The sequence below is a fragment of the Protopterus annectens genome, chromosome 4.part1 (assembly GCF_019279795.1).
Source record: "Protopterus annectens isolate FY-2018-M chromosome 4.part1, PAN1.0, whole genome shotgun sequence".
NCBI lineage: Eukaryota > Metazoa > Chordata > Ceratodontiformes > Protopteridae > Protopterus > Protopterus annectens.
Genome location: NC_056734.1, coordinates 504,186,335 through 504,211,253, shown reverse-complemented (window position 1 = coordinate 504,211,253; position 24,919 = coordinate 504,186,335). Strand labels below are relative to the sequence as shown.

The 24,919-nt window shown below is 37.9% G+C and overlaps 1 protein-coding gene across 1 annotated transcript in view; it reads left to right on the top strand.

The window, feature by feature from the left end:
* Positions 1–24,919, top strand: part of LOC122801240 (FERM, ARHGEF and pleckstrin domain-containing protein 2-like) — a 963,231-nt gene that overhangs the window by 916,234 nt on the left and 22,078 nt on the right. The window contains exon 15 of the mRNA XM_044070791.1: positions 969–1,120. Within this exon, the coding sequence (XP_043926726.1) occupies positions 969–1,120 (152 nt within the window). The remainder of the gene's footprint in view (positions 1–968; positions 1,121–24,919) is intronic.

Below are 24,919 nucleotides of genomic sequence, written 5' to 3'. Positions count from 1 at the left end.
TAGTAGTATACACATTCTGAGGTAACTCCTGCCACTTTGACAGTATACACAGTCTGAGGTAACTCCTGCCACTTTGGTAGTATACACAGTTTGAGGTAACTCCTGCCACTTTGGTAGTATACAAAGTTTGAGGTTACTCCTGCCACTTTGGTAGTATACACAGTCTGAGGATCTCTAATTTGAATGTATCTTGAGTACAAAAATGCATTCTTCTTGGAATGAGTTTACAGCAGGGAAATTCACTTTCTATGAGCTATGTTAACTTCAGAACTATTCATATTATGCAAGGTAGTCCAGGGGATGACTCCCTGCATTGGGGATGTGTGGGTATCTTTGTCTTTATGGAAAACTTTAGTTTGAATTCTGGTGCTATGGTCTTTTTTGTCTCTATAATTTGAATAGAATTCAACGTTGTATGAATTACCAGGTGGCAAAGAAACTGTGAACATAGTCGCAGTAAATCCAGGCCTTCTTGATTTATCTTCATCATGCAGTTTGAAATGCTACATTTTTCTCAGGCTTCCTTGCACTTACTGCACATTTTTGTTTTTATCACAAAGTTGTGTGGACTTGTTGCCCCGTACACCTCATTGTTTTGTTTATATAAAAGAATTGCTGAAATAGGGTAGTAAAATAGTACTGAGGTATTTGGGGGGGGGGGGGGGGATACTAAATGCAAAATTGTATCATTTTACACCACACCTGTACAACATACGTGTCAGAAGTGGTCCTTCAGAAAGTTTTGCTATTGGGACCAGAACATTACCTGTAATCTGTATGTCGCAAATAAAAAACTTTATGATGGACATTATCGCAGATGAGTCGGAGTTATAAGCTCACAATTTTCAGTTGTGCCCTTCTTGTGTGTCTGTCTTTTGATGAATGTAGTAGTTGATATATATTGTCATTCAGTTAAAGAAAACTATTAATAAAAATTTTTATTAAGTGATTACTTTTTGTTTTTTTAGGATGATTACCCACTAGCCAGCCTCCCATTGCTGGGTTACACTGTCAGTACTCCAGTGGATTCAGACAACATTCTTAAGGATTATGTCTTCAAACTGCAGTTTAAATCACATGTGTACTTCTTCAGGGCTGAGAGCGAGTACACATTTGAAAGGTAAACCTATGTGTGCACTTATTTGTTTGTCTAGATGAGAATGAAGCTAGCAGTGGCAATTGCTAGACTGTAAGGCAGAGGCACGCAAAGAACATTTTTTTAATTTTCTGGAGGATAAAGGGCACAGCATGCTCTGTTATTGTGTGTTGTGTTTAAATAAACAGTTTAACTACAGTAACTGCTTGCTGCATTTTAGTCATATATGCTGAAGAGATTCATCCTGTTACTGCTGCAGTCTAACCATTTGGTTTATTTGACTCTGTTGTCAATAGATTATGATTATTAAAAAATACATTTTATCACAGCATGCTTGTGATGAAAATATGAATATTTTAAGATAGTCACCCATAAACTCCTATTTGTGACTTTCTTAGTTAAGGAACTTTTCCCTTGGACTAGCCACTAACCTTTTATATATTTTTTTTCTTGCCCTTTCCCTGCTGACAATTAAGCTGCTGTCATGAATGTACTTAGAGCCCATCCATGACAGCCAAGAGGGGGTTTACAATTTCTGACCTTAACCTCTTCTTCAGAGGCTGATGTCCAAGATTGCAGAAGAGAGTGCATGCAATGCCTTCTACTGTGACTGTGTACATATTTCTCCAGCTGCTTCATGAAGGGGACCACACAGATATGACGTGGTAGAACCAAGTGAATGTCCCAGACTCTCATTCTGCATGCTGTGTACCTTTCCTGTTGATGCTGGCTTTTCACTGTACTGGACCACCTTGCCTCCCACAATATATGAGCCACTATCGGGTCACTTACTGCTATACCCTCCTTTGTCACCTCTTCCATCTCCAGCAGTGCTACTTGCAGCATGGTCATCTGCTTCATAATTAGTTCTTTATTCCTGTGCACCATGAAGTAACCTTATAAACAGACAGTTGACTGGATTTCACTGCATTTGCTGTCTGCCTTTGCCTTTATTACCAAGAGCATTTTCTCCTAACAGATATATGGTTTATCTTTCCTTTGTGTCTGGAGTCTGCTAACCTTTCAGTTTGAACCAATGTTCTTTGAAGGAATACTGTGTAATATTTTAATTATAGTATCTTGTAGAGTATCTTTTTTCAGGTCATAGTCATGTTTGTACTTTTTGTTTATTGGTCTGGAGTTATATGTCATGTTAGACTTTAGAATTTTGCCAGAAGCTCTTGAACAGTAGATTGTATTTATAGTAGGTATCATCTTGGGACCCAGAGACAATTGTTTCCATGCTTCAGATAAAAAATGTGATCAAGACCTCATTTCACACTTGGTGGGGAAGGATCAAATCATAATTACATGGGACAATTATTTTTTGGCCTCTAAATTTCTTCCGCTTATCTTAGATGTCAGTACAGCAAGATACCCTGTTTACCAGTCTTTTTTGGTGGAGGATAGAAATGGTTTATTAACTGACTACCATAGAGGCCACCCAGTGGGTCATGTAATACATCTGAAAATTCAGCCTGGCCCACCACTAGAAGCAAAGATCAAGATTCTGTCTTCTACAAAGCTTCTTCACTCCATAAATACTATAAACCAAGTGCCAGAATTTAAAGAAAAAAAAACGTGGGATAAAACATTTTCAAATATTTTTGACAAGCTAATTCTTTCAATAGATTCTAAGAGCAGAAACATAATAATTACATGAAAAATTGATTCGGCAAAAGACTTAATTAAAAATGTTAAAATTAGATACTGTTGAATATACAGACTCACTAGGAAAAAATGTGTGTGGGTATATATACATTTTTTTTCTACATGCCTTCCTAGAAAAAGCATCGTAGTAAAATATTCTGATATTGTTACACCTACTGTTACATTTGTTAATTCTAGTACCGGAAGGAAATGAAAGTTCAGCAGAGTCCACTTTGAAACAGACCAGTGTATCACTGATCTAGTACTGCTCTGTACAAGGGATGTAAATTTCTAGGATAATCTGGTTGTGGTACCCAATTTAACAGGCACTAGAGGCTCTTGTAATCACAGAATACAAAAGAGGGAAAGCATAAATTGCTCTGAAGTATTGCATGTTTTCTTTCCTATGTATTTTTCTGTTTGGAACACACATTGCTTAGTAAGTTAGTGAGTAGTGGCTTGGTTGTAAGATCCTCTGCCACACAATTCCTGTGTCCAGGGTTCGATTCTGTCTTCCATAACTGTTTGGAGTTTGCATTTTCTCCAAATGTCTGTATGGGTTTTCTCTGCGTACTTTGTTTACTTCACACCTCTTAAAAACAGGCAGGTCGACTGGCTATACAAAATTATCCGCATATTACTTTTTTCATTGCCTTTGTGGGCCAGGTCATGGCTGAAAAGGATTTATGGACCAGCCTACTTTCTTGGGTAAACAAATATCAAGCAAATAGGTAAGTGTAAATAGTAAGTGTAGGGGGGTAGTTCACTGCAGGATCTTATAATAAACCAATATCAAATGCTATTGGAGATCCAAGGTCAGTACTTATTGAATGGGAAGAAATTATGTGAAGCAGAAGAGTTAAAAAAGGCACAAAACATGTTTACACAGCTCCATCACCAGTAGAAAATGTTGCAGTTCTAATTATTTTTTAAAATACAAGATGTCACTTGCATTCTAGTACATGATCACATGAAATCAGCTTGTACCAGTCATCTGTTGTGAATTTCTGATTGTGCAGTACGTACCCATTCCAAACTCTATATTGCAAGAAAGTATTGTGGGATGTGGTACTGCCTGGATAACCACAACCAGAGTCATAGGTTGGGGCAAAGAGCTAGGGTGGGGCAAAAAGAGCAGCTACCTCAGGCACAAGCTGTTAGGGGACTTGATCAGCAGGTGCCAATGCTGTGGGAGTGCAGTACCATCATTGCTTTATGAAACTATAAGGGTATTGAAGCTTCATAAATGAATACATGTTACATTTATAGTAAGCATCTTACTATAGTCTCATATTTTATTTGTTTTTTTGTATTGATGAAACTTAATAGAGTCTTCAATTTGGGAACATGTACAGGGTGCCAGATGACAGCTATAGTCCTGACTGCAGCATAGCATCTTTTACCTATTTAACAATGGCCATACTCAGATTCCCTCTGTTCTTCTCAATTTTCAGAGACTGGGAATTATTTTGAGCCAAGAAGTCTGTCATTTAGTTTGCCTAGCAGGTAAACTATGTTTTTTGTTAATCAGGCCTGTGCGTGTTTCTTCATCCTGCAACACTTGGCCATGTAATTAGGGTCTCTCTTCAATACTGCACATTTTGAAAGTAAAGTTGATGGAGCTGGCACCATTGTACCTTGTATCTAGTCTTATTTTATATTTTTGAAAACTAAGTGGTACTTGATGTCAAATGTAAGTCAGTACAGGTGTAGGGCATAATGGCCATTTCATTTAATCTTTCATTTAAAAATGCTGCAGCTAGAACTTCCAGGAGATGTCTGTCTGCACGTCAGTGTATTCAGAAACTGGAAATTGTAACTCCAAAATGTTTTATTCCTGACTTTGAGCAGTATCTCAGTGAATTCTTTAAAGGACCATTGTGCATGTCAATGGACAGGAGGTACTGAAAGTTTTTTCTTATAATACATTTGAGCGTTGAATGACAGACTACGCACTGAAGTGTTGAGGAAGATATGTCAGAACTACTGTGAGCTAAAAAAAAATCTTCCATAGAACTACCGTTCGTTCTTCATGAGGGCACAAGGTCCATCAGAAAGTGTTGATTGTGTTGGTGAATTAAAAACATAAAGATAAAGGTGATTTTGGTCAGCAATATGATACAGAATCAAGTATGGTTTTATAATGATCAGATGAAAAAGGTAGACTGCTGAGAGAAGCATATTTAACATAACATGAAATTATTAATGTCTGCTGAGTGACTGAAATTACTTTCTCAGTTAAGAGACTAACCTCATTTGGGAAGTAGAATGTAAAATTAATAAAAGCAGAATAAACATGGCAGTGAAGATTATAGGACGCATGTGATGCATGAGACATATTTCTGTTGAAAATTTCTGAATCTGTGTGACAGTAAGTATGAATCAAGTGTGTTGAAGCTGTGGCAAGAGAAATAATTCTGCTAAAATGTGCAGAATTGGAGATGGAATTTTGCCATAATGTATGTGATAAAGTCATAAAATCAGTTATTTATGGGCATACTAAAAGTGTTAATGTTGTGCAAAATGTAAAATAGCGAATCTGAAGTAAGACAGTCAGAAGTCTGGGTACAGAAGCTCAGAACTGGTAATCAAAGGTTGGTGTTAGACATTGGTTCAGAGTGTAATGTAATGCTCAGATGTTCAGAGCAATGAATCTGTAAGACAGCAAACTGAAGTCACTGATGTGCAAGCTGCTTATTTATTTGGATTGTCATCCAGAGCTGTTGGGTCAAAATTTGCTTACTTGTCAATGTAAGAATAAGAAATAGATAATGTAGTTTAAAACAGCGCGAATGAAAACGCAAGCTACACTGGTTCTTTTGACTTATCAGAAACTTGTTGTGGTGAGAGGAATTCATATTTGCGTATCAGCAGCTTAATGATTTGGTTAATGGCTATGATGCTGTAGCCACTTGTCTGTGCTATTTGCTAGGAGTTCATTAAATTTGGGTACTGCAGTGTTAACTCATGGTGCATGATCCATTAATGCTAAGGAGCAGAAGTGAAAAAGAGTTGAACAAAGTAGAAAATTGACACCAGTAAGAAGCACATTAAAACCAAAATTATCATGCTGACAGTAAATCTTTCTGTCGCAGTTTTTAAAGATAGAAAAACAGTCAATGAAAAGTAAACCCCTGGAAATAGGAATGGGGAAATAAAACCTGATCCTGTTGGACATTTATAAGATACCCCATTATGCAAGTATATGGAGTCTCTGCTTCAGTAAATTATTTCATGACTTTCAAGGCAAACAGCCTACATTAAAAAAAACTACAGAAAGTGACCTACAGCTGCAGTACTTTCATTGGATAAACAGCAAAGGGTATTTTTACAGTAAATCTGTCTCCAGTGTTCAGCCATATGAATATCAAAGAGTTAAAATTCTTACTACTTGAGTCTGAATTAGGAAAAGACAGCCAGATGAAGATCAAAGCATGCTACTCTTTCTTTGTAGATAACTACGCATTTGTGGAGAAAAAAGCTTTCACCTTGCTTTCTACATTTGGATTTACTTATCTCGCTAAGCAAACTTTTTCAGTAATAAAAAAATATATGGAGTCCTGTAAAAAGACATATAACACCCCCCGCTTTAGATTAATGTTTGCTGACATATGAATACAGCCCCTTTAGATTCATGTTTGCTGACATATGACTACAGACCCTATAGATTCATGTTTGCTGACATATGACTACAGCCCCTTTAGATTCATGTTTGCTCACATAACTACAGCCCCTTTATATTCATGTTTACTGACATATGACTACAGCCCCTTTAGATTCATGTTTGCTGACATATGACTACAGCCCCTTTAGATTCATGTTTGCTGACATATGACTACAGACACTTTAGATTTATGTTTGCTTCTCTTTCCAGTGAGCTACCAGTTTTAATATCTTCAAATGCAGAAGTTAGAAGTAGTGCCATTACAGCCACTAACTACTTAAGATGCCACAAGTATATATTTTGTTTGATATCATTTTTTACATTTATTGTATTTGTGTTTTAATTCACCATCCATTTGCCATTTTATTTTTTTCATCTTTGTTTTTAGCAATGTCATGATCAAATGATATGCTAGCCGACTCGTTGCATACAAGGAAGACAACTTGAAAGGAAAGAAAAAAATAAATAAAAAAGTGTTTCATTTACATTGGTTTATAATTCAGAAGAGAAAACTGAGAAAAAGCACCCACAAATACAAATGCATACATAAAGCAAAAAACAAGCAAGATATTTCTGAGGTTGTTAAGATGTAATTCGCTGGCTGGCAGATAAGCTTCAGATGTATTCCAAGGTGTTGCCCCAAATAATTTTGTTGTGAATATAGAAGTAGATTAATTTTTATTTATTACCCTTCCCTTGGCATACCTACCTAGCTAACAAAAGTGACAAAAGATAGGTAGTATGTTGGATAATAAGAGCATTCTGGTGTACTAAGAATATGTTATTGGAGTGTGTTTTTCATGAACTTGCTATTATGATTTATAGTCACAGTACTGTAAAGATAAAACCTATCAGCAGTCATTTCAACCTGTACCTTACAATCAGGAATCAGTGGCAATAAATGTAGTAGAAGCAGGCTTGAAACCTTTACTAAGAATTTTGCAATGGGTCTCTATGGCATGCCCACTTCTGTTACAATGCTTACAAGACCAGGAAATTTGAATGCAGCACTGTGGCAGCAGATTGGGAAAAGATCTAGGTTTATTCCAGTCTTAAGCAAAAATGATCTGAGGGATTGTGGAAATTTTCATACAGTTCTGATCTCACATGCTAGTAAAGGTTTTACTAAGATTATTCATTGAAGATTACAGTTGTGCAGTAAACAAGTCTAGGAATCTAACAGTGACAGAGAAATGTGCCATTTTTTTTATTTTGAATTTGTTAACTGGGATGGAGCATTGATTCGATTGGACCTATTTCAGTCTTGGTTTCAGCAGATTGGATATGTAAATGTCAGAGGGAGATGTTAAGTTCTATATACTAATCTCCCAGCACCCCACCCCACCCCAAGTGCAACCACACACACACACACACACACACACACACACACACATACACCATACTCCAAGACTGATAAAAGTTATTACAGTAATAGAGCATCATGTGGTCAAGATACTTTGAAGACCCTGTCAGTAGCTGTTTCTGATTTGACTCATAATCTTGGACTTCTAATTAGAGATCATCCAAGGCATTTGACATTTAATATCTATTTTGAATGGGAAAATTTTAAGACAACGTTCCGAAAAGCTGCATGACTTAGTTCAGCACTCTGAACTGTGATTACTAAAATGTGGTATGTAGGCAGTACAGTCAGAAAGGGAAGGCACTGTAACCTTATTCCTCTGCACACTTGCTACTTACATATACTAACTCTGACACTCCTGAACCGCAGACTAAGTGGAATTCTGAGGTTGGATGGTTCATAGTGTAGTACTAGGCTAATTGCCCTTGTGGGCCATTTTAAACATAGCCAGTTACTCCATGTGAGAATCAAGCCCTGCACCTTGTGCCTGCAAGGAAAATACCTTAACAATTATGCCAACCCCTGCAGTCTTGGACTTGGTGTGCAGTAAAACCTAGTCAGAGTTTAGTTTTTGCATTTCAGGGTGTTGAACTTCTATGCAACAAACTTATCTTGCTACCACCAAAAGTCTTATTAGCAAATACCCATGATGAAAATCTCTCAAATGATTAGACACCCCTAGCCTTGTTTAGTACAAAGTTAACCTAGTAAAACTTTATACAGTATAGTCATCTTATATTTAATTGAAAACACACAAAAGCGAAGAACTAGGAGCAAAAACGAAAATAAAGTTACTCAAAACAATTTATTAGCGCTTTCGGAAAGACTAGTATCTTTCCTTCTTCAGACAAACTCCATCTTAAAAATAAACTTTTTATAAACTTTCAGTAGCCATCACATGTCTCACTAGATTACAATTACAAATTTAAAGTAACACAAGATTTTTAAGTATCATTAATTTTAAATGTCACTAAAAAACAGCCCTTACTTAAACATACATAAATATAAAACTAGCCTAAACCTAACTCACTTAATAAATAATATTTACTTTATAACCAACTCCTTTTAATTCAAACTTAAAAATGAACATAAAATCAAAACTTTAAAAAGTTATTAAAATATATTATCTTTTCAGTGCTAAATGTTTTAAAACACAAAGAATAGATATATATTCATTAAGTCCAGGGAAAAGATGTGCAGCAGTTCTTATCTGCCAGAAAAGTTCTTCTCTTTCTAATAATATTTGCCAAGGTCCTGCTCTGAAATCATCGTTGACATGTTTTAAAACTGTAAAATTAAAACTATGGTCTGGGTACTCTGAAATGTGGCGTGCTAAAGCGTTTGTGGGATCTTTCTTAGAGATGGCATAAATATGTTCATACATGCGCTGCTTTAATTTACGCCCTTGTCTTACCAATATAAAATGCTGCGCATTTTACACAATTAGCAACATAAACAACTGATTTAGTATCACAGTTGAAGCTACCGATAATGTTGTAAGTTCTGTCATTAACAGAAACTGTTTCTCCCACATTATCAAGGGCTGGTTTTTAGTGACATTTAAAATTAATGATACTTAAAAATCTTGTGTTACTTTAAATTTGTAATTGTAATCTAGTGAGACGCGTGATGGCTACTGAAAGTTTATAAAAAGTTTGTTTTTAAGATGGAGTTTGTCTGAAGAAGGAAAGATACTAGTCTTTCCGAAAGCGCTAATAAATTGTTTTGAGTAACTTTATTTTTGTTTTTGCTCCTAGTTCTTCGCTTTTGTGTGTTTTCAGCGGTTTGTTTCACTTTAGAGTTAATCTTATATTTAATTATTGATCATTGAGCTGGGTGGCCTAATGGGCTAATGCACTGTGCTGTAGTTGACAGGGTCCTCGGTTTGAAACTTGGCAGGAGCTGAATATTTAGTTGGCCATGTGGCCTAATGGATAAAGGTGTCTGATTCACTGACAGAAATGGCTGCCACAGTACAGTGCACTCGAGACTACCTAATCCAGTAAAGCAAACAAAATAAAAATCAATATGTCATTAATTAAAAAAAGTTTCCCAATAAAGCCTGTCAGGCAAAACATCGTGACTGGTTTCCTACACCACTGAGATTGTTGCCAATTAGGAACCACCAAAGGAAGACTCAAAAGATAGTGAATTTAAAAGTGGTCAAGGTTCCTCCTTCAATGAAAAGTTAAAGGAATTAACTCACTTTTTAATGAACAAGTTCTGTACAGTAGCTAGTGAATGAATAAATGCACAGGAGACAGGAGAATTTGATGTCACACTGTATGCCTCATGGTTCTGTCACAGCAGCAAAGCAAACTATTGCATCAGCTCCAGTAACCTTTGATGACCTAAAACAGACAGTGAATAGAGCTCCCTCAAATAAAACTCCATGACTTGATGCTGTATCTGTTAAATTATATAGAGAGGTTCCTGTTTTTTTTTTCTTTTAGGTTTATAGGTTCATAGGTTCATACTAGGCTGTCTGCCCTGGGGCAATTATAAGCCTAGCCCAATTCTGTATGGCTTACGCCACCCCTTGATTTGAGTATACTGTGCCCTTTTTAAGGTTTAGTTTACTGTGCCTCTGTCTAATAGTGACACGGGAGTAATCCCTGGGACAAACCTACGATCCCCCATCCACCTATCGAGATTCTTCTTGAAGAGATTCAGTGAGGTGCTCTGCCTCACATGAACTGGAATTCTATTCCAGAGCGAAGGGAGCCTTTGGGTTATGAACCTGTCCCTCCAGCAAGTTCTATTTATTTCTGTGCTGAGGTTCAAGTCCCTTGAGCATGTGGCTCTAAGGGATTTAGATTTACTGAGGTGGAGCATGTCCATTAATTCTGGATTTGATATAGCTTTGTATGTCAGGCATAGATCGCCTCGAAGTAGGCGGTATGCAACTGAGTAGAGCTGGAGTTTTTTTAACCGAGCAGCATATGGCATCTGTTTGAGACCCTTGATCCTCTTGGTGAGATACTTTTGGGGTCTCTCTAATTGCTGCAGGTGTCTGGTAAGATACATCCCAAAAGGGGCATTGTATTCTATGATGGGCCTGATGAGGGATGAATAAAGGGGCACGATTACCTCTCTTGATCTAGATGTGAAACCCTTCGTGATGAGGTGGGCTATGTAGAAGATCTTTCTAACCACTTTGGCAATGTGGTTTTCAAAGGAGAGATTGCTATCAACTTGGGTCCCCAGGTCCCTAATAACTTTCTGTGTACTTAATGAGTTTCCGCCTATGTGGTAATTTGTGGGCACATTGTTTTTGCCAAAGGGTATGACTATACATTTTTTGGCATTTAGCTTTAAACCATGGCACTGGCACCAGTTATCTGTCTCTGTGAGACCTTTTTGAAGGATGTTTGTGTCGGCTGGAGAGTCGATTATGGTGCCCAGTTTGCAGTCATCTGCGAACTTGGTGAGCCATAGTCCTCCCACGTTTGCCTGTACCTCGGAAAAGTATATACCGAACAAGAATGGTCCCAGGACAGAACCCTGTGGGACGCCACTTGTGACCGGTTTCGAGTCTGACATGGCTCCAGCAACTCTCAGTCTGTGGGTTCTGTCTTTGAGCCAGTTTGCGACCCATCTTGTGACATAGGGGTTTATATTTAAGCTGGATAGCTTATCTATGATGCCCGAGTGGGGTATTGTGTCAAATGCCTTTGCAAGGTCCAGATAGGCTGTGTGGACTACCTTCCCTTCATCTATGGCTTTGGTGACTGTTTCGAAGAAGTCAACCAGCTTCAAAAGGCAGGATCTGCCCTTGACAAAGCTGAACTAGGTAGGATCTAGTGTCTGTAGGTCCCCAATGTCTTTGTTTATGAGCTCCATGATGATCCTCTCCATAGCCTTGCAGACTAAGCTAGTCAGGCTTATGGGGCGATAGTTTCCAGGGTCCGTAGAGGCTCCACCTTTGTGGAGTGGGACCACTGTTGCTGTACGCCATTCTGTAGGCACATATCCTGTAGTGAGGCTGAGACTGTATAGCTGTTTTATTTGAGGGATTAGTTCCTCTTGGAGTTCATGTAGGACGCAACCTGGGACGCCATCTGGTCCCATGGAAGCAGTGTTTTTTGCTTTGGAGAGGTCAGCCTTCACCTGAGCATCAGAGATGTTTGGGAGGCAGCCCTCTGCTGGGATAGATACTTGCTCTTTTGGGGAGGAGGGGGTGGAGAAGTTTGCGCTGAATCTGTCTGCCAGGATATTGGCGATGTCTGTGGGTTCAGTGTATTTCTTGTCGTTTAGAATCAACTCAGAACAAGTCTGGGAGTTGCATCCCAGGTTCCTAACATAACTGAAAAAAGCCTTATGATTGTCTTTGGCGTCCTGTGCAATTTTTCTCTCGAAGCTGGCCTTGGAGGATTTTATGAGGGATCGTAATTTTTTGCTAGTACTGATCAGAGATGCCTTCCCTATTAGGGATTTTGCTCTATCATGTAGTAGCTTCCTCCTTCTGTTGTACAGTTTATTTATGGCAGGGATCCACCAGACTGGACACCTGCCTTTGGATGATTGGGTCTTGGTTTTGTTTGGGATAGCATGATCCATGCACTCCTGGAGATGTCCGTAGAATGCGTTTATATAGGATTCTGCAGTTTGGGCCATAGTTTCCACTGGCCCTGGGGCCTTGAAGGATTCCACTTCGGTTTTGAGAAGTGAGAAGTTCACTTTTGAGAAGTTTTTCACTGTGGTTTTCTGGGCTGAGGGTGGGGTCGGGATGTGGACATCCAGTGAAATTAATTTATGGTCTGATCTTACCAATGAGGGATATACTTCTGGTGTGGAGCATAGAGTCCCCATGTTGGTAATGATCAGGTCTAGTATGTTGTCCCCTCTTTTGGGAGTGGTGACTAGTTGTTCCATAGCATTTGAGTTTATAATTTCCAGGAACCTTTGGGCTAAGGTGCTGGGGCTTGAGTAGTGCTCCCAGTCAATGTTTGGGTAGTTGAAGTCACCCAATATAATGGTGTTAGGAGAGATCTTCATGTTCTCCAATGCTTTCAGGAAAGCCGAGTGGGATTCCTGACTTTGAGAGGGTGGTCTGTAGGATGCTATAAACTGAAAAGCAGTCTTGCCCACTGTTAGTTGCACATGGATGGTCTCCGATACTTCGTGCAATGCCACTAACCTGGAGGTGTGGATATCCTTGATAAATATGTAAACTCCCCCTCCTTTTGTGGTTCGGTCCGGGTTTTGGGGCCGAAAAGCATGATATGAGGTATAGCCTGGTAGTGCTGGGGTGCTCTCTGGAGCTTTGAGCCAGGTTTCTGTCACTGCACAGATATCGATGTTCTCCATACTGAGGAGAGCTTCGAGTGCGTGCATCTTGAGGTTAAGACTTCTGGCGTTAAGCAGCATTACCCTTAGTTTCTTGTTCCTTGTGCTGTCTATGGGGGTGGGTTTGACTTTTGAGCCTTGCCTAAAAAGGCACTATGGGGGTGGCAAGAGCCTTTGCCAATATCCGAAAGCCCAGTGGTGACAGGTGCAAGCCATCCCTAGCGAAGCAACGTGGCTTGTCGAGCATATCATCCCAGGCTGACAGACACTGGATCCCCTTTGAATGACACCAAAATTTTAGCCAATTGTTAAAATCGATCATTTTGTCTTTGTACTGTGGCATCATTCTAGGTGAGGGTAAGATGCTGCTCAAGGTCAGGGTCATACCAGCCTGGGCTACATGATCAGAGAGCTCCTCTATGTCTCTTTTCATGTAGTCCAGGGAGGTACGTCTCAGGTCATTCACACCAGCATGTACAATGACTGAGTCATATTTGTATTTGCTTTGGAGTGACCTGAGTGCTTGCATTATGTGGCGGATCCTAGCACCCGACAGGCAGCTCACCGTGACCTTCTCTTTATTCAGCCTGGTGAGCGGGACGTCAGTGTGTCTGACAATAGAGTCACCTATTACAAGAGTATCAGGTGTGTTATTCAGCCTTAAGGGCTGTGGCTGCTTGGCACACTGTCTTTGTGGGCTATGTGTTGTGCGTGTTTTGTTTTGAGGTAGCGTTTGCTTGGATGTCTGCTTTGGAGGTCTCTGTTGCTTAGGTAGATTTTTATTTAGAGCCTCCGAGTATGTTTTTGTGTATTTATGTGTTTGGTTCGCTGATGTGGTGGGACTGTGTGATACTGGAATTGTGTTGTGTGAGGTTACCTTCTCGTCCTGACTGGTTACACCAGTTTTGAGATGAGAGAGCTCGGCCTCCAGTTTGGCTAAATAGTTGCATCTCTCACATATATTTGAACCTGTTTGGAGGAGGAGAGGGTTGTTTGTGTACATGAGACAGTTGTAACATTGCCTCAAAATTCCCAGATTCACCAGCTGGACTGGAGAGGAAACCATTGACTGACCTTTGGGCATGCTAGAGTAATATAGGGAAACTGAATTTAAGATGGACCAATAGAGGACAGGGTAATCGTAGAGAGTATAAGAGTAAGTAGTGCTTATGGTTTAATAGTGCAAACTTGTAGGATTACTTAATTGGACCAGTGAAGAGCCTTAGAATGAGAATATGGTGTTTAAATTGAGAGATAGAGCAGTTCTAAGGGAAAAAGTGAAGAGCAGACTTTGTGGAGCCAGGAATAGTTTAAACCCAATTAGGCGGCGCTGCCCGCTGTTGCGCTATGCACAAAACCACACAAAAGAGGGTTTTAATAGAGGAAGATGGAGTTAGGAATTGACCCAAAATGGCCAATAAAGCTACAGTTTCAAGTCAGTAACCACTCCCACAGGGGCAGGCAGGCTGCTCAATGTTTTTCACTGCCACTGATCAACAGAGAGACTTCCCTTTAGCCCAAGCAAAAAATGGCCTCCAAGAAACTTACAAACAATTCAAGAACAGCAAGCCTGTAACTGAACTTTTTTAAATCTCAGAAAAGTGGGAAAAAAGCAAGATTTTTTTTGTTTTTTCAGAGATAGCAGAGGTTCACAAGTATCAACAAGTTATAACAGTGCAGTAAATGACCCCACACAAGAGTGCTAGGCCAAAGACAGATAAAATGCAAGTTTTGAGAAAAAAACGATTTTAAAAATAAGTGCAAACAAGAAATTCAGTAAACAGCTCTAGGTTGTGTTCTAAATACAGTTACTAATGCAGAAATTAAGTTTAACAAGCCAGAAAATGCTCAAAATAGGCGGCTATGCAGAAAAACTTAGCAAATAAACAGAGGAAAAATACTTAAAATCTCAAAAGTGGCTCCTTTCTTCTCTCAGCGTTTTCTCCTCTTGGTGGGTGCTTCACCAACAGCCAACAAGCCTGAAAAGACGCCAAAACCACGAGGCAACCAGGTTTTAAGAGAGGAAGATGAAGGAGTTAGGAATTGACCCAAAATGGCCAATAAAACTACAGTTTCAAGTCAGTAACCCCTCCCACAGGGGCAGGCAGGCTGCTCAATGTTTTTCACTGCCACTGATCAACAGAGAGACTTCCCTTTAGCCCAAGCAAAAAATGGCCTCCAAGAAACTTACAAACAGTTCAAGAACAGCAAGCCTGTAACTGAACTTTTTTAAATTTCAGAAAAGTGGGAAAAAAGCAAGATTTTTTTTTTGTGAGATAGCAGAGGTTCACAAGTATCAACAAGTTATAACAGTGCAGTAAATGACCCCACACAAGAGTGCTAGGCCAAAGACAGATAAAATGTAAGTTTTGAGAAAAAAACGATTTTAAAAATAAGTGCAAACAGGAAATTCAGTAAACAGCTCTAGGTTGTGTTCTAAATACAGTTACTAATGCATAAATTAAGTTTAACAAGCCAGCAAATGCTCAAAATAGGCGGCTATGCAGAAAAACTTAGCAAATAAACAGAGGAAAAATACTCAATCTCAAAAGTGGCTCCTTTCTTCTCTCAGCGTTTTCTCCTCTTGGTGGGTGCTTCACCAACAGCCAACAAGCCATTAGCTGTCTTCATCACAGATCCTGATGAGCAAGGTAGCTCCCTTCTTAAAACTTTGATATGGTTTTATACCTTTCTGGCAGAATTAAGAACTTATAAAGAAAACATTGTTTTTAATTCAAGATGAGCAAAATTCCAAGTTATGAGCCTCATCATGCACTTCTATTTACACAGGTCCATTACCGTGTTTAGAGAAGTGACAGTTACTACAGATAATGGAGGATTCCAAAGACCAGTTAATGTCACTTTCAGTAGGTGAGGCATTTTATGTGAGGGCTTTTTTCCTTAGAAAATTTGTAATTAACAAACCAGTCCCTTTAGTGGGCTACTTCAACCAACTCAGGGATGGGCAGATTAGTAAAAGTATTTTCATTTAGGCCCGTAAAGCACTACAGGCCTCAACCACCTCAGCATTTTGCTTGCTTTGAAGGTCGTGGGAAGAATTGTTGGCATCCTTTTTATAAGGTGCAAGAAACCTCTGTTTTATTAAGTTTCAAATTAATTACAAGGCTCCTGCATTTTAGAGTTTCTTGCTGGCTTTGCATTCATAAATACCAGACGGTGACCAGGCTGACAGCAGTGTTTTTAAGTGGAGTGAAGTATCTGGTAGAGGTATGATTCTGCAGTCAGTGGAACTTTAAGGTATGTAATTTAGGACAGCCCCACCTTTCTTGCTTTCTTCCCAAGCTCTGTGAACACATGGAAAAGCTTTGGTCAGCTAAATTAGAATTGAAACACAGAACTTTGATTGTGTCTTTTTTCTCTAGGTGGTGCTTCTCCTCCAATTCTCATTAACCATCAAGCCCTAACCTTCATTTCCACATTCCTTCCATATTTCTTCCAGGTGGTCTGGACGTTGGTGGGGGGGGGGGGTAGATGAGCAGGAGCCATGTGTCACAGCTGCAATCCTGACTGGAGGTTGGACGTTTTTGATCCCTAGCCCTTATATCCCTTGTAGCAGCTGGTTGTATGCATGCAGCCTACAGTGCTGGGACACAAACATGGATTTCTGCGTAGTGGGCACAGTGTCTTAGCACATAATGCTGCCTGCTGCTACACCTGCCTATGATTGGAGTCAGTAGTAGAGCTGCTTCCCTCCTATGCACTGGGTGAGACGACATTAGTTGTTCAGTGCCACCCTTCCAGACTGGCACCTCCAGTGCAAGGGTTAATAATCAATCCCAGGTCACCTGGGTCCCTTTGTATTATGGAGCCTGCCATTACTGCAGCTTTTGATTGTTCAGACTAGGGTAAACTGGAACTTCAATTATGTATATATTGACTGTCAAGAAAGCTGTTACTAGGAAATGGAAGCATCAGTTCCCAAATTATGTGAAATGCAAGACAGAAATATTATCTTCACATGTGTGTTTGTAAGACCCTCCCTTAGAAAAGTGGTTATTTGCCAAGTGCATTTGAGGTGGGCTTCCTAAGACAGTAGTTCAGGTGATAGAACATTATGGGGTACCTATGCTCAAGAAATTGTTTAAGAACAGCTACAGTTGTTAACAAGTGAGGGTAGGGTACTCATGATGGAGGGGGGTATAAAAACTAGATACTGCACAATCTGCATTCACTGTTCCCTCATTGTGCAAGATCAAATAGAACCAAACCAAAAATACAGGTCAGCACTATAGCAAGTGGAAAGAAGTTTTATTAAACTAAGTATACATAAGATTGGTTTCACCACCTGTAACTGCCCTCAAAATAACAACCTATTGTTTATTAACCAGGTAACTAAACAAATAGGAAAATATGCCTTATCTTTTCTCTTAATATCAGTGCACCATGCCAGCAAAGTTAATTGCATTTTATGTAGCTGTGTGTGTGTATGTGTGTGCGTGCGCACATGCGCATGCTTATCTATATATATGTAGATAGATATATAAAGTGGTATAGCCAGTGAACCAGCATGTCTTTGGGAGGAAACGGAGAACCAGGAAAAAAAACCCACACAGACATGAGGCAGACATGCAATCTCAACATGGTGACCAGTGTTCAGGATTGAGTGCCAGATCCTTGGATTCACTGATTTGTATTTAATCTTATTGCAGTCAGAGGTAGCATATTTTATTTACTCTGCTGTTTTCCTATTTATCTTCTCATTTAGCATTATTCTGTTTTTGTATGACATTCTAATAGATTGTATTTGAGTTTGCAATATAGTTAGTTTTGACTGGGGGATGGCCTAATAGCCAAGCTTTTGACAACCCTGGCCACTATAGGACTTGCTGCTGAGGGTGTGGCATAAACCTTAACAGAGCACTTTTCAAACAGGGAAGTAGGAGACAAATTATAATCTGCTGTCTTTAGACTTTTTAAGTAGGAGCCTGTGACCACCAGTTTAAAGGCCTTGCTGAGGTCCGAAGGTAAGTAATAAGTTGTAGGTCCCCCTTAAAAGTAGACTGCATGTCTTTGCCTATGGTTATGAAGCCTCTGAGCCTGCTGACTGTGGTAATAATTCATACTTAATTACTAGCCATGTAGTCCAGGGCCATTAAGGAGCTTAGCCCAGTTTTCCAGTTGCCCCAAAACACAGTCTGATTAAGTGACTAGCTTAGAGTCACACAGTCGGCAGAGATACCAAATCTGTTTACTTCTACATACTAAGCTGTTTCCAGTTCTGCTTCCTTTGGAATTTCTGACTTATATCACCTCTACATAACTGCTCCCAAAGCAGTTTTTTTTTTTCATTTATAGCTAATGATTGCAGCTAATCCAGCGATGATAAAAATTGGCTGTAGATGATTGCTACTGTAGAACAGAATGAAAGATGATGAATATGTATAGTTTTTACAAAGATGTCTCGTATATCACAGGTCACTTTCTTAGTATGGCCTTAGTGCACTTCTGAGTAATGTCCCATTCAATGTACAGTGTCCTTTCTTGTACCCAGTAGAGCTATTCTTGTGTAATTCTGCACAATCAATACATTTTGCATATAAGACTATGGCAAAGCTCCTTTCCTGCTCTCTGAACCAGAAAGGGTGCTTCTTTCTTCCTCAGATCCCTGCACATTGCAACTACTTGTTTGGCTCTCTTGATTTTCTCCTCAGTAGCCCACTCTGACCAGTTACATTTGCATACTTGAATAACTACACGTGTGTGTTCCTACCTCCTGTAGCTTCTTGACCTTAGCACAGCCTGTTTCTAGCATAAGCCCAGGACCAATTTTCACTGCAGCCACATATTTTCTTTCTACTTTGACCTGTCCTAATTTCTCTTGCAACTGAGTTTGCTTCTGTCAGAATCACTTTCCAGATTAATCTGAACCAGTTAGGCTACGGTTGCTTCTAGACTGCACCTGCCTGCATCACTTTTCAAGCTAGCCTTTCTTGCTCCTGTTAAGCTAAGACAATCATCCTTATCTACCTCTCATTTCCTATGCTTGATCTCCTTGTAGCCATAGGCTTTACATAGCTATAGTCTCTCTCTCTTTCCAGGATTGCTTGCTTCTGCCTTTCCTATCTACTGCATTTCACTTCACATCCTAATTCTGTTTTCATTGCTTCAGCTACCTGACTGCATTCCCTCTGCATCCTCCTTTTCTCAACTACTTCTATCAACATTGACACTACAGCCACTACTTTCTTTCTAGCCTCCTCCTCCCTACTTAGATTATCTGCTTCCCCACAACTCTCTGTCCTTACCCAAATTATCATCTGCCCCCACCCCCAGCAGAAGTGTTGTTTGCTGTCCTATTCCTGCATATACATTAAACATAACAGTATATGCAGTACTGTGCATACCAGACATCCACAGCTGCTACACATCCAGCAATTTATGAAAATCCAAACCAGAAGAAAGAATTATATTATGGCTATAAAGAGTCAGTAATGCAATACAACAAAGCAATGATATACCACTTACTAACTCATTATGATATATGGGTTTTGTATTTCAATCTGAATCATTTTTCTCTAACTCCTGACTTTGAGCATTACATTATATTTCTAATCATGAATTATTCTAAAATGTCCTAGTTAACTGTGAACAGGCAGCATTTCTGTATGTTTAGTTCCTATAATAGTTCAAAGCTAGTGTTTAAGAGCTTGTTTATTAGTTCTGACAGTTACTAGCAAGAAAGAGCCTTCTCTTAGCAGAAACGTTGCATGTTGTTTGCTTTAACATCTGGCATAGGAATGGAAAAAGCTTTTATATGCTCAAGGGGGACCAGCAACAAAATCCATTTCGTTTCTCTGAAGTGTGTGTTTGGACATAATAAAATTTCCCAACACTTTTCTGATTAAACATATCACTTCTGTTTATCTGAGTGGAATATTTAACCCCCCCACCACCACCACCACCATTTTAAAACAGTATGGACTATTTAAGGAAAGGATTATGTTAAAAAAGGTTAAATTAAAAAAAAAAAGTTCAGAGTTATCCATGTTTGTACATTAAAGAAATATGAAAATTATATGTGCACTACACCAGTACACAGTTATTTGGAAGCTGAAATGTAGACTATCTACCTGTGTATCTATCTTCCTGTGAATGGTGGTAAGAGGGAGGGGGCTATTAATACCATGAAATGTCCAGCTAATGCTGTGGCAGTACTCTGCACATAAAACTGCTTAGGGTAAAATGAACAGGAGAAGAAATCGCTACCACTCCAGCATCAAGAAAAGCATACCACAGATATTATATTACTAAAGACTACTAACTCCTGTTATAAATTTCCTTACCTGTGAAAGAACTTATGTAGTAACCTTTTCTCTCTACCTTCTTGGATTATTACTTCACAAAGACCATGACCAGAACTGTGTGCAACTCCATTCACATTTCAGCTGTAGAATGGCTGGGCTGTGGAGAATTCAATATTTTATCCATTAAGCTACCCTCATATGCACATACACACAAGCAGGAGATAAACGTTTTTCAAAAATCCCATCCCCAGATCGGTTACCTTTTAATTAGTTTTCATTAATAACCTCATCTGGATGGCACATACTAACACCTGGCCTAACATGTTTAGTTTCTGTAAAGGTGTCAACTTCTTTGCTCAAGTATTAAGGATAAAGCCAAACCCAGTTTGGGGGGGGGGGGTAAATGTCCAAAATCAGGAACAATTATTAAATGCTACTGTAATTCATTTAAAAAGTTAATAGAACAGGTTTTACATTAACACATTTTCTCAACAGTAAGAAGTATGAAAAGCTAATGTCTGAAATTATTGACTGGCTGTAATCTTCAGTGATTTACCTGAAAAACAAAAATTTTATGAGAGAATAGGGCAAAAATATGAGGCAAACTCAGGGATATTTGAGAGGTATAGGCATGACTCTATTTCAGATGATCGAAGTTTCAAAACTTCAAATTTCATATGGCCGAGACCATATGATCGAAGTTTTAGAACTTTGAACACCCGAAAGAAAAAGAAAAACAAAACAAAAAAAAAATTTCCTTTACGTTTTTGCAGAGGACAAGCCCCCATGCTATTTAAATATACCAACTCCAAGATCACACTACAGCGAGGAAAAAGGAAATTTTCCCATTCCGCACTGTATGGAGATCTCCATTCAGAACATCTGAAGTTTTAAAACTTTGATCATATGGTCTCGGCCATATGAAATTCGATGTTTTAAAACTTCAGTCATCTGAAGGGAACCCATAGGCATACCCAGAGCCGTGCATTAAGCAAGCAGTAGCACAATACAAAAAGCAGTTTCTTACTATAGGAAATACAAGAAAATGGTTACCACTCTGTAATGAAAAGCACAGAAAAAGATGCATCTGTACATTGGCTATTAATTCTAAATATGCATTGCTCCATTCATAAAAAATGGCATTTCCTCAGCATCTGCAGAAGTAAAGCAATGAATTACATTGACCTTACCTAATACTAACAGTTACAACAACTTTAAAGCTCAAGGGTTTAGGTTGGATTTTAATTTGTGCAGTCTCTGCTTTAACACAGAAAAGACACCTTAAAGCCACAAATGCTTTGGATTATACTAATTTAAAATATAAAATAAATTCCTCTCCTTCACTACACAGAGGAGAGGTACAGTCACATATCTTAGTGCTATTCAGTTTCATTTCTCCAATGTACTCCCATGGACCCATTGGATGACCACTCAACAAGTCTGATTTTTGCACTTGACCTTACTTTTCCTGCATATAGGTGCTATTGCAGTGTTATTGCCATAGTCATGTTACTGACATTGATGCGTGGGCTGATGATGCAGTGACATTGACTGACAAGGGAGAAGGAAATTGTGATTTAAATGCAGACACTTGGAATTTAGTGGCATCTGTTATTTTGATATTAATATCTGTATTTTACAGTAAATTCAGGAGGGTTGAGAGGTATGTCCTAAGGTGAATAATCTACTGAGTTTCAAGTTTGGTCTGATGTACGAGGGGCCACTGTTACTTTTTTCATTGCATGCCATCAAGTTCAAAGAGGGGTTAAGCACAACTGCATGATATTTAAATTGTAGTGGTTTAATTTGATTACTTGAAATATCCAGTATTGAGAGTAGACATATTTTTTCATTAATTATTCTGTGTTCTGCCAAACAGCAGAGACTGTGAAAACAAGACTGTGTTGAAGTTTTGATGCAGTGTCTTTTAGATTGGATATACAGTGCTTTTCTGGTATCAGAATATGATGCATGCATAGTGATCTTTTTCATGGCTTATCATTTTAACAGTAAATAACATATGGGATACCAGCCTTCAGTATCTTTTTTTTTTTTTTTTATATACAGTGCAGAATTTCTCCAAATAGTGACTTCTTTCCTGAGAGGAATCAACTCAGGTCTCGAATTTGCTAAGCTGTTGACATAAATCATGCCTCCCTTATGTATCCTGTAGTATTCCAGATTCTTTCTCAATTTTTTTTTTATTTTTCAAATACATTTGAATGAATTCTGTCATATTTATACATAACATCTTAAATAACTATGTACACTATTTACATTAGCCTGATACTATAACAGATCTTAGTGTATACAGTTACTTTATAAGTATGTCCAATCCATTATCCAAGTGTCTGATCAATTATTGTATAGTGTCAATCAATGATAAGTCTTTTCCCCAAGGGCTGTTGATAAATGGCTTTGAATAAATTCTTAGTTCTTTAATTTTAATTTCCAATAATGCTGTGGTCTTTAGTAGGCTGTAGAAGTCTTCCAAAGTTGGTATTGTGTTTGTATTCCATCTTCTTCTTATGCACTTCCTTGAAATTGCAAGTATAGTCCGTACTAGATGCTTGCTTGACCTATTCAAATGAGGACCTTTGTTCACATTTAATAATACAAGAGCTTTAGTTAAATAAAATGAATCATTAAATAAAGCTTGTAGAAAGTTATTAATATCATTCCAAAATGGCTTAATTTTAACACAGTCAAAAAAAATGTGGTTCCAATCTGCACTGTGTACTTGCTCATATCTCCAACATTTTCCTTTTGTGGAAGAATTAATTTTACTGATTCTGTCTGGGGTTAAGAATGCTCTGTGCAAGCATTTCCAATTAAACACTTTCCAGTATAGTGTAAAGGATGTATATTTTATCGATAAGATATTTGTTTTAATATCGTCAGTTAACTGTATTGAGTGTCATTTTGTTATATATTTCCAATATGAGGTTTTGGGTGTTTTATAGTTTATCAATATTTTGTAAAATTTTGAAATACTGTTTCCCATGTCAAAGTCATTATATAAAATTTCATATGTATTTTGTAAATGTAGGTATTTCTTTAAATGAAGAATTGTTATTCTACTTAAATCTTGCGAATATGACAGAATACTTTGTAAAGTTAGCCAGCCCTGTTGTGGAATTTTGTATGTTGTTTTTATTACTTGCATATCTAAAACTTTTGGTTCTTTGATACATTGGAGCCAATGAACAAATCCTTTCTGTTCCCAGGAATTAATAATTTCTCTATATATTTTATGTAGAAAGTTCTTTGTGTCGATAAATGGTGTTAAAAGGTCAAACAAGATTTTTAAATCAAATTCATTTATTGATATTACAGTTAGTAATTCTTTCCAATTTGCAGAGTAATTTGGACTTATCCAATCTGAGATTGTTTTAGATACTGATGCTTTTATATAGGTTTCTGCATCAGGAAAGTTTAATCCTCCCCTTTTCTATGGCCTGATATGATGTATTAAAGCTATTCTGTTTCTTTTAGGAAACCATAAAAATGTTTTTAGGCATGAATTTATTTCTTTAAGTATATTCCTTTCTGGTAACACTTGTATTGCCAAGGCGATATATTGAATCTTGGGGAGTAAAACCATTTTTATTAACTATAATCTGTCTTTAAATGTTAATATTATTTTGTTCCATTTTTCCACAGATTTTAATTGCATTGATGATGATGTCGTTTTTTGAGACTAATTCATTATTATACTTGCATAACTCAGTTCCTAGATATTTTAAGGTAAATTCTTGTTTCCCTGTTATGTGATCCCTCTTAGTCTGCAGTTCTTTTTTTTATTTAAAAATAAAAATTTTGATTTTGATTTATTGAAATGGAGTCCTGAAGTCATGTGAAATTTGTCAATTAATATATCTAATTCTTCTAAGATCTCCTTTGTATTAGATAATAGTAATATGTCATCAGAAAATAGCATTACTTTAGAATCGTATTGTTCATAAACATCTATTCCTTTGATTTTTATATTGTTATGAATTGAATCTGCCCATATTTCAATAGCCAGAGCAAATAGAATCAGTGACATGGGACGTCCTTGTTTTGTGCCTTTTGTTATATGTATAGATTCAGAGGTAAAAGGGCCTAACTTGACATACACTAAATTATTTGTGTATATATCCTTTAGGAGATGAACAAAGTATGCAGGAAATTCAAATAGCATTAGGATTTTGAATAAATAGTTCCAATTTAGGGAATCAAAGGCTATCTCTATATATAAGCCAATTATGAGTGTTTCTTTATTTTCTTTATTAACATAATCTATAAGAGAAGTTATCCTTTTAATGTTGTCATGTGTGTGTCTATGATATATAAATCCAGTTTGATCATTATTGTTTTGGATAGTGGTATTTTCATTCTGTTAGTTAATATTGTTATAAATATCTTATAGTCATTGTTTAATGATAGAGGTCTATATGCGGCACAGAGGATTGGGATTTGTTTTCCTTTAGGATTGTTGTGATTAAGGAACATCTCCAAGAGGGTGGTATTAAAGCTTTTGACTGAATTTCTAATAGTGTTTTGTGGAAGTGGGATAGTGTCTTTGAAGGAAAAAGATTATATATTTCTAT